General features: G+C 37.7%; 1 protein-coding gene across 1 annotated transcript in view; it reads left to right on the forward strand.

The window, feature by feature from the left end:
* The first annotated feature begins 7,113 nt into the window (after positions 1-7,113).
* Positions 7,114-15,616, forward strand: part of LOC140155226 (FMR1-interacting protein NUFIP1-like) — a 92,985-nt gene continuing 84,482 nt past the window's right edge. Inside the window, exon 1 of the mRNA XM_072177978.1 lies at positions 7,114-7,262. Coding sequence (XP_072034079.1) covers positions 7,133-7,262 — 130 coding nt within the window. The 5' untranslated portion in view covers positions 7,114-7,132. The remainder of the gene's footprint in view (positions 7,263-15,616) is intronic.

Below are 15,616 nucleotides of genomic sequence, written 5' to 3' on the forward strand. Positions count from 1 at the left end.
AACTTGTATATCAAGTAAATTTAGGCAAGTGCTGATGATGGAACACTCCCAGTTGGAAAGTGAGTATGTGTACAACGAGATCCAGAAAAAAGCATGACAACCTCGATGAGGAGAAAGTCGTCTCAGCTTTCGGACGATTTAATGTTTTCACCAAGGGAGTACCATCTCCCGTACTGTAGAATATTCCAAAGATTTTGCCAGTGCTAGAGGCATAGATTTCTTTTTGACATGGGGGGGGGGGGGGGCGAAAAATTTCTTGAAATACAGTGAATCCAGCACCTTTTGGCAACAGAATAAGATTATGGCGGTACAAATGCGCGCTAACCGCGTGAAAATTTTAGCCATATTTAAGCTAAAGTGATGAAATATGGTGTAAAAGTGGAATACATACGCGCAAAAAAATGTCACTTTTAGGCTAAAATGGCCAATACCAAATATCATGTTTATTTGATTGGAAACACACATACAGGCGTCAACATTGGGAGGTGGATGACTGTATGGACCATCCCCCCCCGTCAAAATATTGGGGCGATTTATCCCCGCTATTCCCCCATGGATGATTTAGGGGCATCTTGAGGTCAATCGATGAGGATGTTGCTTGAATTGATGACCCGATCCCATCCATGCGACAGATTCACTCTAAAGCTCCCGCTCCTGTTCATGGACGGTTGTTCAGCTCGTACCCACACTACTTCTTTGACTCCCCGCACGAACCAACGTAGTTCACGGTCCAAAATGACAACTCTCTCAATGTCAAAGCTGTGAGCCCTCAAGATGGTTGTAGACCGCTGAATCGTTGCCACGTGAACTAGCGTGTCTAAGTTGGGATATGCAGGGATTGGCTGGTTTCACCAATGTAAAGTGCTTGGCACTCCTGATCTTCAGCGCGATTTATGACAGCCTCTAAGGCAGAACGCACAGATACCGTGGAACAGATTCTGCAGCATGAACTTATGCCTGTTCAAATTTCACTTGCTGCCATGAATAGGAGTCTGCATATAAGTAGTGGCAGCTGAGTTTGAGAGGATTGACATAACCTTTGACAGATACCAGCATGATTCCATCAAGACTGGAACCAGAACAAAACGAATCCGGGCTATCGACAAGTATGCCGGGTAATAGAAAACCACAACGTTCTTCTACCGAATAACTGGACTAACTCACTCTCACTTGGAGAGAATAAAACTCCTATCTCAACAGCTTATGACAAATGCTGTATCAATTGCACCCACAACACTTGTAGTGGCTGGAGGATTTGCACATATCACAGAAGTTAGATCTTCAGATTCAGGGATGGACACAACACCCCTAGAGGCCAACCATGAGGAGGCGGATACTCGCTTTGTACTTCATTGCATTAACACAAATGATGAAGCTGTAGTGGTTTCAAGACGTGACACTGACATGCTTGTCTTGCTGGCTGCTCATTTTGACAAGATGCTATGCACCCACCTGTGGATGAAGGCAGGACTTGTAAGAAGCCCAAATACATCCCAATTCACAAAATCCATCAGGAACTACTGCCTTACCAAGTGGTAGCTTTGCTGCTATTTCATAACTGGTTGTAACAGTGTAGTGTGTCACAGCTTGCTGGCTAGGGCAAAAAGATGGCATTGAAGGTGCTTCAAGCAATTGTTGACAGCTCTTGGCCGGTCTCTTGGCACAGTTCATTTGCCGTCTGTATAAGGTGCATGCCAGATGATGTGGACAGATGCGATAAGGCAAAGGCGATACTATTCTCAAAGGGTTGTCCCCCGGGGGGGGCCACTGGTCATTGACAAGGGGGTATCATGCGTGGCCAAAAAATCACGTAAAGGGTCTTTTTTCACGATCAGGCACTGTACGTACGTATCGTGAATAGGGTGTCAAAAACATGGAAATTAGAGAAAAAGGGTATCTTTTTCACAACAGATTTACGTATTTAGGGTCCGTCCAGACTCCAGTCCTTCATAAGTTTCATGTCCTTCATGTTTATCCTAGACTTGACTGTGTAGTTCTCTGTTTAGTCTCTTCTTTAAGTCCATAAAGATTGCCGACTTCGCCCAGCTGGCCCTGTTAATATTTTTCCATTAACCCATTCAATGCTACACAACTCTACAACATTCATCGGTGATGTATTACATGCAGTACATGTACAATGTACATGCACAGCACGTGTATACTCTGATTTTAAGAGTTTCAATTCTCCTTTATAAAGTCCAAAGTTTCTCATATTTCATTTAAAAATATTTTTACTATTATTTGAATTTTCTATCTTGTATTATGGATAAAAATAAAGATTTTCAAGCTAATTTTTATGTTGTATACAATTATTTAACCACAAATATCTACGGTAGAGGATTGATTGACTTGACCTGTTATCCACAAAATAAATAAATAAAAACGTGCATGTTATTATCGTCAAAAGCATCATATTTTTGTCAGAATTTTGTCACAATAAGTGATCTTGATTTTATTTAAAAAACAAATTTTAAACTTTTGAATAAATTGTGAAAACATCAAATGAATATTAAAGATGGATATGGTGCAGAATTAAAATACGTTTTTGGATTGGTAACAAATTCGGCAGTCATACACGAATCCTGCAAGTCTTGGCTGAACTGATTGAGCACCATGCATCTCACTTGCTATTTACCGACTTATTTTCATCCTAATACTTTATTCAACTAATGAAATAATACCACTATCATTCATCCGATTCCTTCCAGAAGTAGGCCTTAATTGTTGTCATTTTAAGCTTTTAAAATAAATTATTAATATTATGCACTTTTCATCTTTTCGCAATTAAAAGCCTAGGTCATAAAAAAAAATCTGACCACTATTTTATGATTTTTGTCTCACTTTGAAACATGATTTGTAGGTCTATAATAATATTTGGAGGATGGAGAATAAATTGTCGAAACTTTAATAGGGCCTACAAAAATGAAAAACATTTCTTGACTTCTTTTTCTCTATTTTCTTTTCTTCATTGTTGTTTTTTCTTAGTTAGAGTTTAGTAAATGTTCTTTTCATTTAATTCCCTCTTAGGCTCTCTGATACTATAAATCAGCTTAAAATAATGTAACGTTTATTTTATAATTTTAAAATAGCTCATATTCTGCCCTGAGTTACTATTAAAGAAATCAATGAAAATGGAGCTTCAAGTCCCGGCTTCAAGTACTAGGCCTATTACTTGCTTAGGGTGTCGAAAATATATGTTTTACTTGCTAAGGGGTTAAAAAACGCCAATACTTGTTTAGGGTAGGATATTACACTTGTTATACTTGTTTAGGGGTGTATTTTCAGTCGTTGCACATACTTGTTTAGGGTGCTTTTTGAAACTCCATGGCCACGCATGATACCCCCTTGTCAATGACCAGTGGTTTTGTCCACAGAAGAATCTACCACCAACATGCAAATGTACCAATGGATGTATAAGTGACAATTGCATGCAGCTGCATGGAAGCTAAGCTAACATGCACATATGGTTGTGCATGTGCATTTAACAGCCAACAAGAGTTCAGAAACACAAGAGACTTAAGGCATCAATTAAAGTTAGGAATCACTGAACTATTAAGTGAAATGTCAAATAAAAAGAATCAAATAGTTCCAAGATCCTAACGGGGACAATTAGCCGTAAGTAAGATTAAGTGCAAATGTTAACAGTTTCATGAGTTGTATGGTGTAAAGTATAATAGCTAATTTGGAAATCTTTAACCTTTTGAAATGCACTTGGAAAACTAATTTAATATTTCATTTAATTTAAAATTGCATTTAGCCAGAGAAAGTAATGTACCCTTATGAAAACGATGACAATTTTTTTAAATACACCCAGAAATTGCTAAATGAATGGCGGCCATCTTTGGATTCTAAATGGTGGCAACCCCAACAAGTTACAACAGATAGTAGGTAACAGATAATTTGGAATCCATGGTATCAAAAACATGGGTACTGCCATCATTTTTAAACTTCTATGTTGCCTACTATCCAAGTTATAACAGGAAATGCAGAAATTTGATGAAAATGGCGGCCATCTTGGAATTCTAGATGGTGGCAACCTTAATAGTCCAGTCAAAGTGGGTTTTGACTCATCACTAATTGCAACAGAATTTTTTTCACTGTTATGAATGTCAGAGATGTCCCCTGAACAGCATACAAAAAGTATACTAAAATATACTTGGTGGAAAGGTAGTTTTTGGCGGGAAAAGGTCATACAGGGGTCAAATTTCAAAATCGCTCCAATCATTTAAAAACCTATACCAAATTATTCCTCTAGTCATAAGGATTCAGAAAAAATATAGTTTGCCATATCTGTGATGTACGGTTCTTGAGTTATAACCAAAAAGATCAAAGGTCAAATGTTGGGGTTCAACAGAGGTCAAAAAACTAAAAATTGTCTGATTTTAACCAAAATGGTCTCAAATTGTTCGGCTTGCATACATAATTCATTTAAAGAATATTTGCACTGTTTAGGTTGTTTAATTACATGCGTAACATTGAAAACTAGGTCGGGGTCAATAGAGTTCAATGGTCAATGACCTCTTTTACCCTGCTACCTAGGTAACGAAACATCCAAGATATGGCAAACTATTCTTATTTTGGAGTGTTTTTAAAAGACGAACACATTGAGACCATTTTTAAGGAGATCGGAGCGTTTTTTCGAAGTTGACCCACGTGGAGCCCAAAATTTGACCTTTGACCTTTTTGCTTATAACTTGAGAATGGTACATCACAGATATGACAAACTATACTTTTTTTGAATCCTTAACACTAGAGGAATGCTTTGGTATAGTTTTTAAAATGATTAAAGCAATTTTGAAATGTGACCCCTGTATGACCTTTTCCCGCCAAAACTACCTTTCCACCAAGTATATTTTAGTATATTTTTGGTATGATGTTCAGGGGACATCTCTAAAATGTATAAAAGTGAAAAAAATTCTGTTGCAATTAGTGGTGAGTGACACCAATATTTTGTTTAGATTGACTGGACTATAACTAGTTACAACAGATAGTAGGTAACAGATAATTTGAAATCCTTGCTATTAAAAACATGGGTACTGCCATAATTTTAAAACTTCTATGTTGCCTACTATCCAAGTTATGAACAGGAAATGCAGAAACTTGATGAAAATGGAAAATGGCGGCCATTTTGGAATTCTAGATGGTGGCAACCCTAACTAGTTACAACAGATAGTAGGTAACAGATAATTTGAAATCCTTGGTATTAAAAACATGGGTACTGCCATAATTTTTAAACTTCTATGTTGCCTACTATCCAAGTTACAGCAGAAAATGCAGAAATTTGAAGAAAATGGCGGCCATTTTGGAATTCAACATGGCGGCAAAACCATACCAGCTGAAACTTCAGTAACAATCAATTTGGGTTCCTCTGCATCATAAACATGAATATTGCCACCATTTTTAACCTCCTATGCTGTTTAAAATTCAAGTTATTATCAAAAATATGTTGAAAATGGCGGCCATTTTGTTTTTTAAATTTTGAGGGCTAAGACTCCAAAACTGAACCGGTTAAACAGCATTTTCATATTCAGCACCCTCGAATTATCTTAAAAAGCTTGTTTAACCACTTTTAACACGAAATGCCTCCAGAAAGTACAAATTCTCAAATTCTGACCTGTCTAATATGGAATATGGTTCATTACCTTGCAAACATATACCATATAGCATGTATTCTCCTCCATGAAATATGAAGTTTACTTTAGTGACGTAGCCAGTGGGGGGGGGGCGGTGCTCATCAGTGCCGTTGGTTCATCTTAGTCCTGGTATTATTGCATCAAGCCAGATTTGAGTAGTGTTACACGTACCCCACCGGAAGGGTTATCGTGAGGTGCCGGAGGTCATTGTGTGCTGATGACGTCATTTAGGAAGTTTCCCATCTATTTTACAAATGTAGCTCGATGGCATTATTTTGGAATGTCTAGGTCTATTGTAAGCACAGATGACCTCATGGCCTCCTCTCTATTTTTCGCACTGACATAGATGCTTCATTCATGCATATTCACTCTGTTTCAGAGAAAAACGGCAGTCCCTTACTCAAATTGATGCAAGTGCCCTAGCGTAATCAGCCAATCAGATTACTGCATCTGTTGTTGTGATTATCAGACGATTGAATCAGCCAATTAGAACCCCATTTCCGTGTTTACGCCGTGTACGCTCTCAAAATGTACCGGGTAAAGAATAATTAGTTATCCGGAAATTGTGGAAAACTTTAAAGAAAAGATGGATAAAGGCATGGACTTTCAAGGCGGTACACTGGTTAACAAGAGTAATGGCTAAGTACGCACTTTTCCAACAAGAGGCAGATAAGGAGATAGTATAGTAGGCTGACTGAGATAGTTATGGGCAAGCAATTTTAGGCGGGCGAGGGGGGAGGGCAAGCAATTTTAGGCGGGCCGAGAGGGGGGGAGGCAAGCAATTTTAGGCGGGCCGAGAGGGGAGGGCAAGCAATTTTAGGCAGGCCGAGAGGGTGGAGAGCAATTTTTGGCGAGTCGTTTGGAAATTTTACCCCGGGGGGTTCATAATTATTGCACAGACTAGCCTAGCACAGACCCTAATTTTATAGGGTAAAAAAATCATTGTATTAAAATTTTAAAGATTTCAGATATTTGATAAAAAAAGGTATGTTTTTTGCAGGCGGCGAGTGGCATGATAGAGCCGGCAACTTGTGAAACCGCCCGGCCGTATGGCATTTTCCATATATACGCCGTTAGTTTTGTGGGGTTCATTATCGAATCGAATCCCAACGGTTTTAGCTTGTATTTATATTATTTATTAACATAGGCCTATTTGTTTTTGATATTTCAAGCGTTTTAAAATTTCAAAATAATCCCATTCAATTACACGGTTGACGATGAAAATTTAGGGAATGCACGGCGACCACCACCTGGTTTTTTGTCATCAACATTAATATGGTTTGTTTGCTATATTAAAGTTGATATTGCAATTGATATTATTTAAGTCGCATTGTGACCCCATGTGTCATCTTTGTCTACTGAAAATGTTGCACTAAAACCTCAAAAAATCACCATGTGGCTCCTCTACTATAATAATAGGCAAGAGGGCAGCACACAAGAAGACCAGATAACTTTTTGACCTTTGAACCATGACCTCAAATTGATCAAAACAAACGCAAATGATGGCTTACTGTTTTCCACCACGAGGATTCACTGCTCCACAGGCAGAAATTAAACCAGAGCAAAACAACTCAAATCCAAACAGCTCTCAACAGTCAGTTATTAGGCATGGTTCTTTTTTGCCACCAGGTATGTGTTAGATTTGCTTGACAAGTCGGAACAAGAGTATTTTTGGTGATCTCCGATCATGCGATGTGCCGTGTATACAGTATGACTGCAGAATTTTGCACTCAGCTGATGTTTACAGTATACTAGCCCTATAATTAAAGACAGAGATAAATGCAATTTATCGCGTCTGATGTCACTGTCAATTACGATCCTTGATTGGTTTACACAGGTTAATCAGCGCGTAAAAGGAAGGCCGATCTATCTGGTGCTGATCGGAGAAAAGGAATAGCAGCAAATGGCGAAAAATTTCGTACTTTTACAAGGCAAAAAGCAGCTTTTCTAGGCATTGTGGACATGGTGCATTCACCAAAGAAAGTTTCCTACTATAAAGACCTAACTTTTGAGATGGTTTGCATGTCGAAGGTGCAAAATTAACAATACGGCGCCCGGTTATAAATCCGCGTTCAGCAAGTCATCATTATGACGACACTTTGTAAACAAACCGTGCTCGAGTTTGATTGACAGGTGACGTCAGACGCGATAAATTGTCTTTATCTTTGTCTTTAATTATAGAACTCTGGCCATAGTATCCGTTTTTACTTCTACTAGGGCCAGAGGCACTTACATTGAAAAATTTGTTGGAGATGCTTGAACGATCCAGTACAAAAAATGACAGCATTTCAATGCTTGATCGAGGTCACTAATTAACATGATAAAACCCACTTGAGTACACACAATCGCCGGTCATTTCTAAAGATGCATTTATACTCAATCGCTTTTGGAGAAACCTGAATCGCACGCACGGTCAGTGTACTAAATCGCCGTCGTATTTGCCTGCTGAGCATGCGCATGATTCGCTGTTTTTCAAAAGCGACACGTAGGCCTATATTGACACCCTCTGTCGGTCAACGTTTTCTAAAATTGCACACACATGACACATAACTTGTGTAGTTAGCGACAATGATTCAGTCTGGGTATAAACACAGCTTTACACAATGACTAATTTACATAGGCACAAAAGACCGTGTTCATGTACCGTTACTCAGCCAAACATGGCAGAGTAGGTCCCCGATCTTCTGTACATGTTCCTATCTCCTCAACGTTATACCTTTCCAACAAGGAAAGAGATACGAAAGGCGAACGTCTAACAGTATACATGTACATGTACATGATATATGATATTTTTGCAGAATTTCTTTTATAAATTAAGCGTACTGCTCAGGGGTGTCTATTCTTCCAGAAAATCTAAATTATTCCCTCACCCTACCACGGTGTGTCACATCCTTCCCCAGATGCTTCCCCAACTGGAATCCCACAAAAATGGACCCGAAGGGAACATTTTTGATATGCTGGTTGCTATCTACATATACTTTTCCTCATTTTTCTTGTTGCCTCCCATAGGCAGTGTTCTAAATCGGTAAGTAAAATAAACCCCTGGTATTTTACAGAGTAATTTTCAGTAAAATACTGTAATTTACCGTAAAATTTGGTAAAATAAAAGACACCAAAGGAAAAGATATTGTTGAGTACAAGTCTTAAAACATGATGCATGGTTAGAAAAGTGAAAGGTTTCCTTCAGAACTTCTGTTTTACTTGGAATGCATATTAATTTATTAAACTAAATAAGATTGATCGCTATAGTACTAGTTCTCAATAAACATGATGCATGGTTAAAAAATATATGACTGCAAACTGTAACGCCCAACCAGCACTTGAAGTCTATGGTAGTACCATCAACCATGTCACAGACTTCAGGTATTTGGGTTCCAAGATGGGCTCTAGTGTTGGAGACCTAAAAAGAAGAAAAGCACTAGCCTGGGCAGCTTTCTGGAAACTGGGAACGCTTTGGAGAAGCCCGTCCCTGCCAATCGAAACAAAAATCAAGCTGTTTCAGACAACGTGTGTTACTGTCTTTCTGTACGGGTGCGAGTCATGGGTAATTACCAAGGACATGGAAAACAAGATCAATGCATTTGCAACATCTTGCTACAGAGTCATGTTAAACATCAAGCATGTGGATCGGATTCCAAACGAAACCATCTACAACCTGACCAACACCACTCCACTGGTTGCCAGAGTCAAGATTCATCAACTCAAATTTCTCGGCCATATACTGCGTCTTGAAGATGGCGAGCCTGTGAAAGAATATGCGCTTTATATTCCACCACATGGGAAGAGGAAACCGGACGGCCCGCGCACACTGTACTTACAGTATGTCCAGCACCTCCTGGGAGATACTGAAGGGATGCTGCAGCCAAACAAAATTGTTTCGGCTTGCCTAAGATCGCATTAGTTGGAGAAAGCTTGTAGTCGCCTGCTCCGCAGCCGACTGATGATGATGATGGTTAAAAAATCAAAAGGTTTCCTTCAGACAATGCTGTTTTACTTGGAATACATATTATACTAAATGAGATTTATTGCTACTAGTATTCGGAATTTCTTAATGTACCTTTTGTTTTGATCAAAATTAATAGTTTGCAATGCAATATGTGAGGCCAAATGGTTCAAAAAGGTCTCAAGAAGAGAACGGTCTCATGATGCATGGTTAGAAAATCAAAAGGTTTCCTTCAGGAAAAGGTCTTTACATACGGTAGTGCTTTTATTCATCAAGTTTTTACAACAAAAGGGTTTAAGGAATCAGATAGCAATGTTTGCACAGTATTTTTTGTAGGCCTGAGAGCACATCAGACATATCGAATTGTATTCTGAATACGAGGAATGTCCTTCTGATATCAAATAATTTTGATTTTTCGAAATTCGCGATATAATACAAATTTTATGGCAAATTATTAAAATTTGATATTTTTAATATTTTTGATATTTAACAGTCCTCAAAGACAAAGCAGAAGCAAACTTTATAAATCTAATGACATGTACTTAACGTGCATGTAGCTGGGATGAAAAGCCGTCCATCAATTGAAAATTGTGACCTTTCATATTGAAGATATACATTTTTTCCCCAAAAGACCTACTTTTTTTGGTGTTTTGTTGAAAAAATATATATTCAATACAATAAAATTATTTGTTATCAGAAGGACATTCCTTGTATTCAAAATGCAATTCGATATGTCTGATGTGCTCTCAGGTCCCACAACAAATATGTAAAAAATCGCTATGATACATCATCGCTAGTATGACCACTAGTGCACCATTGCCCAGACAGGGAAGCATTACTGACCCAACTTTTCCCTGTTTTCTTTTGGGCTAAAGCATTCCCTGGTCTCCCTCAAACTATTTTTTTGGGATGGGAATGTAGGTAAAAGGCAAGGGACTGCTACATGTTTGCTAATGCTATGTATCCATTATAATTCTTCCCCAAATGACACTTGATGAATTCACCTACCCTGTAGACCAGTCACTGCCAGCCAGTGACCATCTATTTCATGCTTCAGTTAGGCCTATATACTTTTGGCCCAAATTAGTTCTCTTTTTTTTAAAAATCTTCCTTGAATCCTGTTGATTTCTGTTTTCTTTTCCTCTCTTTTTTTTTCTTTTTCAAAACACAAAATTCTTCCCCAAAGGGGTAAAATTATTCCCTCCCCTTTGGGGGTGAATAACGGAAGAAATAGACGCCCCTGGTACTGCTAACGCATTTTTATTTTCCACAAGGTTCTATCAGTCTATGCAGTATGCACACACTTACCCCGCGCTTGACACGCGCCGCTAGCTCGTTCACGTAGGTCGTACTCGTAGCGGTTCCGTTGTCCCACTGCCACTGGCCTACTACATAAATAAACTAAACGTAGATTTCATGGCGATCGGAGTGTTATCGTCAGAGCACCTCGGACTAACACGCCGCAGGCAGACACAAGCTCATCACGTCTTAAACTAAAAGTAGGTATGCCAGTTGAATTCAAATTTGACATAAAACTGCATCATTTTATATATCAAATTAAAGCCGCCTTGAGTAAAGAAAGCCAAAACCAGGGCCGTGACACTCGTATTCAAACCCTGCCTGTATAAAAAGTGAAGTCACTTTACGGCAGTTTAATTGACACATCGGCAGTTTGAGTGACAGTTGCTAGGCTTTTTCAGTACAAGTACTGACCTAGTAACGTCCTGGTAACGCTCAGGCACATTAGCCTAAAATTTACGCACGTTCGCACAACAACGTTGTGCGTACTTAATGCCACAGTGGAACAGACTTATCCCATATTAAATTGACAAGTTCGTATTTGATTGACAGTTGCTGGGCATTTTTCAGCTTCAGTACACCAAATTTATCCAAGATGGCGGACGTCGAGTGCTAATTTACGTACTCCAGTAAAAATACAGCTGATTTAGCCAAAGTCAACATGGGGTTATCGCAGATAATATTTTCCTAGCATATTGAGCTAACTTCTCAGCTACTTGGTTTTTCAAAATATGATATATGGTCATTTTCACGGTAAAGGGTGTAACTTTGGATTTTTAACATTTTGATCCGTAGTGTTCTAATAAAGCCACAGAATTCCATGATTTTTGGCCACATAAGTCATCTAGTTAGCAGCTATCTTGGGTAGCATAATCATCTTTGGGAGTTACTGCGTTCAGTTTTAGCAGGCTTAAATGTACATGTACTTAATATTGCCATTTTGAAAAACTATAAAAAACAGTAACATTTTTGTAAAACCCTGTGTTTTCTTCAGTTAGTTCATGGATAATTTTTCTTATCCTGAAAGTACAGTCATATGTTCAGTAAACACTGCCACATTAGATTTAATTTTGAACAGCCCTGTATTTTTGAGAACCGGACTTCGATATTTTTTCATTTCGGAGGCTTCATTTTCCGTTAACAATTGTTAACAAACTTTGTGGGTATAGCTTTGGTTCATAATTCTTGGTTGTTTCTTCACTTCTTCTTGATTCATAACAGTTGATATCTTAACTTGAAATGGGTAACAAAAATTAGTCGATTTGCAAGCTTTTAAAATTTTTATAAAATCTTGACTTCAAAGAGCCAATTTTCCGTTAACTTTTTTGAAGCCTCCGAAACAAACTGTTCAGCAAGCTTGGGCAAATTATAAATAAAAGAGCTCATCCAATCTATTTATCAAAATGTAGCAAAGTAGATCCTCAAGTCACTTGTTTTTAAATCGTGGAGATATATATCACCGTTTGAAAATGGGACCCAATACAAACTTTCTGTTAACAATTGAAGCCTCCGAAACAAATGAAGCCTCCGAAACAACAATAAGATTAATTATCATCTATGCATATCTAAATTGGTGTGTTTCATACTGATATCTGCATTGTAATTGTTACTTGATATGTGCAGAATGTCATAAATTTCAAAAAGTGTTGATATTATGGTTAATGTTTGAAAAATCTACTGATGCCCAAGAAAGTCTGTTTCGGAGGCTTCACATGCAAGTTAACACCATACTTAACAAATGGGTGAAAAAATTTAAGTGTGATAAATCGACAATATCTGCCGCATAGAATTATTGATTCAATACATACAAGAAAATAACAGCTTAGATGATCCCAACATTGTTCTTTTCAAAAAAACTACTTCTGCAATGTTTAGCCATTGTTAACATGAAGCCTCCGAAACAACAGCAAGCCTCATTTCATGACTTGCTGTGATAATTTACTTTTGTCACAACTGAAATTCAATACTTAGAAGCAAAGCATGAAAATTGGTAATTGTGATATTTTTTACCTAATTTTTCATGTCAACTTGTAGTAGTTAGCCAAATATTTTACTTTTATGATCACTTATGTTGTTAACTGAAGTCTCTGAAACACAAATCGCTTGAATTGCCAATTCTAAAATATAACTCCAATTTCTGTGAAACTTGGCTGGGAGGTTCCTTTTATCAAGTAGTATTTGTACATGAAGTTAGACATTCAAATTATTTTAGGAACCCAATTAAAACTTAAAAAATATGTTTAAGGTTGGGAAATTTCCATTGTAAACGACACTTGATGTTAAAGATTTTCAAAACTGCAATTACAAACATAGCAAAACATGGTATAAAATTTAACTTATATCAGTTGACTTACTTTGAAATAGATTTTCACATGTATTCCAGCTTTCATTTCATAATTTTCTGAGCTTATGTAAAATACATTTTTCCTTAGATTTTAACCAAAATGTTATGGAAATGTCAATTTTTTTATTATAAATCAAAAGGTTTAAGCCTTGAAACATTATTTTACTGGAATTTAAGTTGCTTCTTTGCATGATTTTAGTAAACAGAAACATGTTTAAGTGGTTTGAAATTTTGACCCTAAAAATCAAAAGTTACACCCTTTACTGTGAAAATGACCATATATAAATGGAAAAAAAATAACCAAATGTTCGTCGGTTTTCGCAATTTAATTTTTTGAAACGATGACGTAAACATGCATCATCTCTTCCACAGGTAATACACTCCTACACAGCTCTGCCATCACATGCATGATCGTGCATTGGGTGTGTGACTGACTTCATTTACGCAAACGAGTGGCTTATCCTATAGTCGTACTCGAGAATCCTTGCCAAAACTGAAAACCTTTTTGTCATAGCACTTTCCGTAGCAAAGTTTATCTTGTCAAAGATTGACTTTCATCAAAAAGATTCAGCTAACAAAACAGCATTTCGGTGGTGTTTCTAGATCTTTATAGTCTCATGATGATACATGTACATGTAGCAGCTTTTCTATACAAGTGGAACTGCTATCAAAATCCCTCAAAAATTCCATGTGCGAGTGTCTTATCACCATAAAAAATCATATATTTGGGTCAAGTGAAGTATAGACAACATATTTATGTAGGTTTCCTTGACCCACACTGAGCAAGACCCAATAAATGTGCTGAAAGCGAAATTGGTCAATTATCGCTCACTGTCAAAATGTGACATCTACACCAATTACATTCCCCGAAATGGTCTACTTTTTGGCCGACCTCAATTCCGAAACATTTATACACTTGTCAGATGATGGACGTACTATACGACCCCCGGGAATGGTGCGTCATTTGTCATATGTGCGTCGGATTTTCATATACCATGACACACCCATGCGGCTTGAGTATGACGGACTTCTAAATAACAATGACTGTACCTGTGGGGAGAAATGTGTAGGGTTGGGCGACCAAGTCGGCAATAGTCGTTAGTCACGACTATTACTGATAGTCGCGACTACGACTATTACTGATAGTCGCGACTACGACTATTGAAAACCAAAAGTCGACTAATGCAAGTATATTTTTGTGTTAAAAAATTCCTTTAAAAGTGCCAGTTATTCGCACCAAAACCAACCAAATACTAACATATAAACTGCGAAAAATGTGAAAAAAATGTTAGTCATTGTCTTACCAATAGTAACACTAACCAACAAGTAATCATAAAGTCCATAAATCATCATTAAATTGGTGTTATTGACTTGTTGTCGAACTACTTTCCCACAAGATAAAAGCGGTCAAAAAACTCAAATTACTTAGAACTGTCGAACATCTCATTATGATTATAATTTATACAGCGATAACAGGTGTAGCAGCGTCATAGCGTGCATATACAGACCCAGGTTGGGTGTTTGTACCAACTACTGAAGGTATGAGATTATTTTAACTTTGGAAAGAAACAGCGAGAACTTCCGAGAAGTGTTTTCCAAAAGGGAAAATTTAGGAAAATATTATTAGATTAGAAGTACTTTTCACGTAATTTCAAAAAGCTATGCTTATTGTGGTAACAGAATATTTCGAAAGCAACAGGAAAATAAACAAATTAGCTGACAAACAGTCGTAATGTTGCAATGCCACCCCCGTAGCGACAAATGCAGTAGTCTAGATGAGGTCAGGTGACATAGGTCGGAGGTGAAAGTTAATCGTACATGCACGATGCAACACGTTCATGAGCATACCATGGAAAATATGCACTGCCGTACTGGCATGTTTACATATTTTCATGCACAGCAAAACATGGAAACGAACAAAGATCGCTGTTGGAATATTGAAGGTTTGAGAAATTATATGAAGTTTCTTGTGCTGTTGCTGGAAAGTGGCAAGTGAATTTAATTGAACAGAAAAGTTAGGCCTATATTTACAGCATTTTACAGTCAAATATTTGCATCGCAAACGTGCGATACAGTGTAGCAATTTGTATCACAACAGTGCTGGTTTGTGTAGCAAACTGATGTGATGCCGGCAATCACGGGTCCTGTAATCATGCATTATAAATACTAAATTGCCACCAATCTTTCACCCGATTTTTCAGTCCAATTTTAACCACAGATAGTCGCGACTATAGTCGTAGTCGCGACTATTTGCTGTCGACTAGGAAAAAAGTGATAGTCGCCCAAATCTAGAAATGTGACGCGCCATTTCTTGATTTTAACCGACAAATGACTGTCCTTTTGATGCACTCTCTGGCCTGGAAAAAATCATTGTTGATGTTTACTACATCTTTCCCG

The sequence above is a fragment of the Amphiura filiformis genome, chromosome 6 (assembly GCF_039555335.1).
Source record: "Amphiura filiformis chromosome 6, Afil_fr2py, whole genome shotgun sequence".
Classification (NCBI taxonomy): domain Eukaryota; kingdom Metazoa; phylum Echinodermata; class Ophiuroidea; order Amphilepidida; family Amphiuridae; genus Amphiura; species Amphiura filiformis.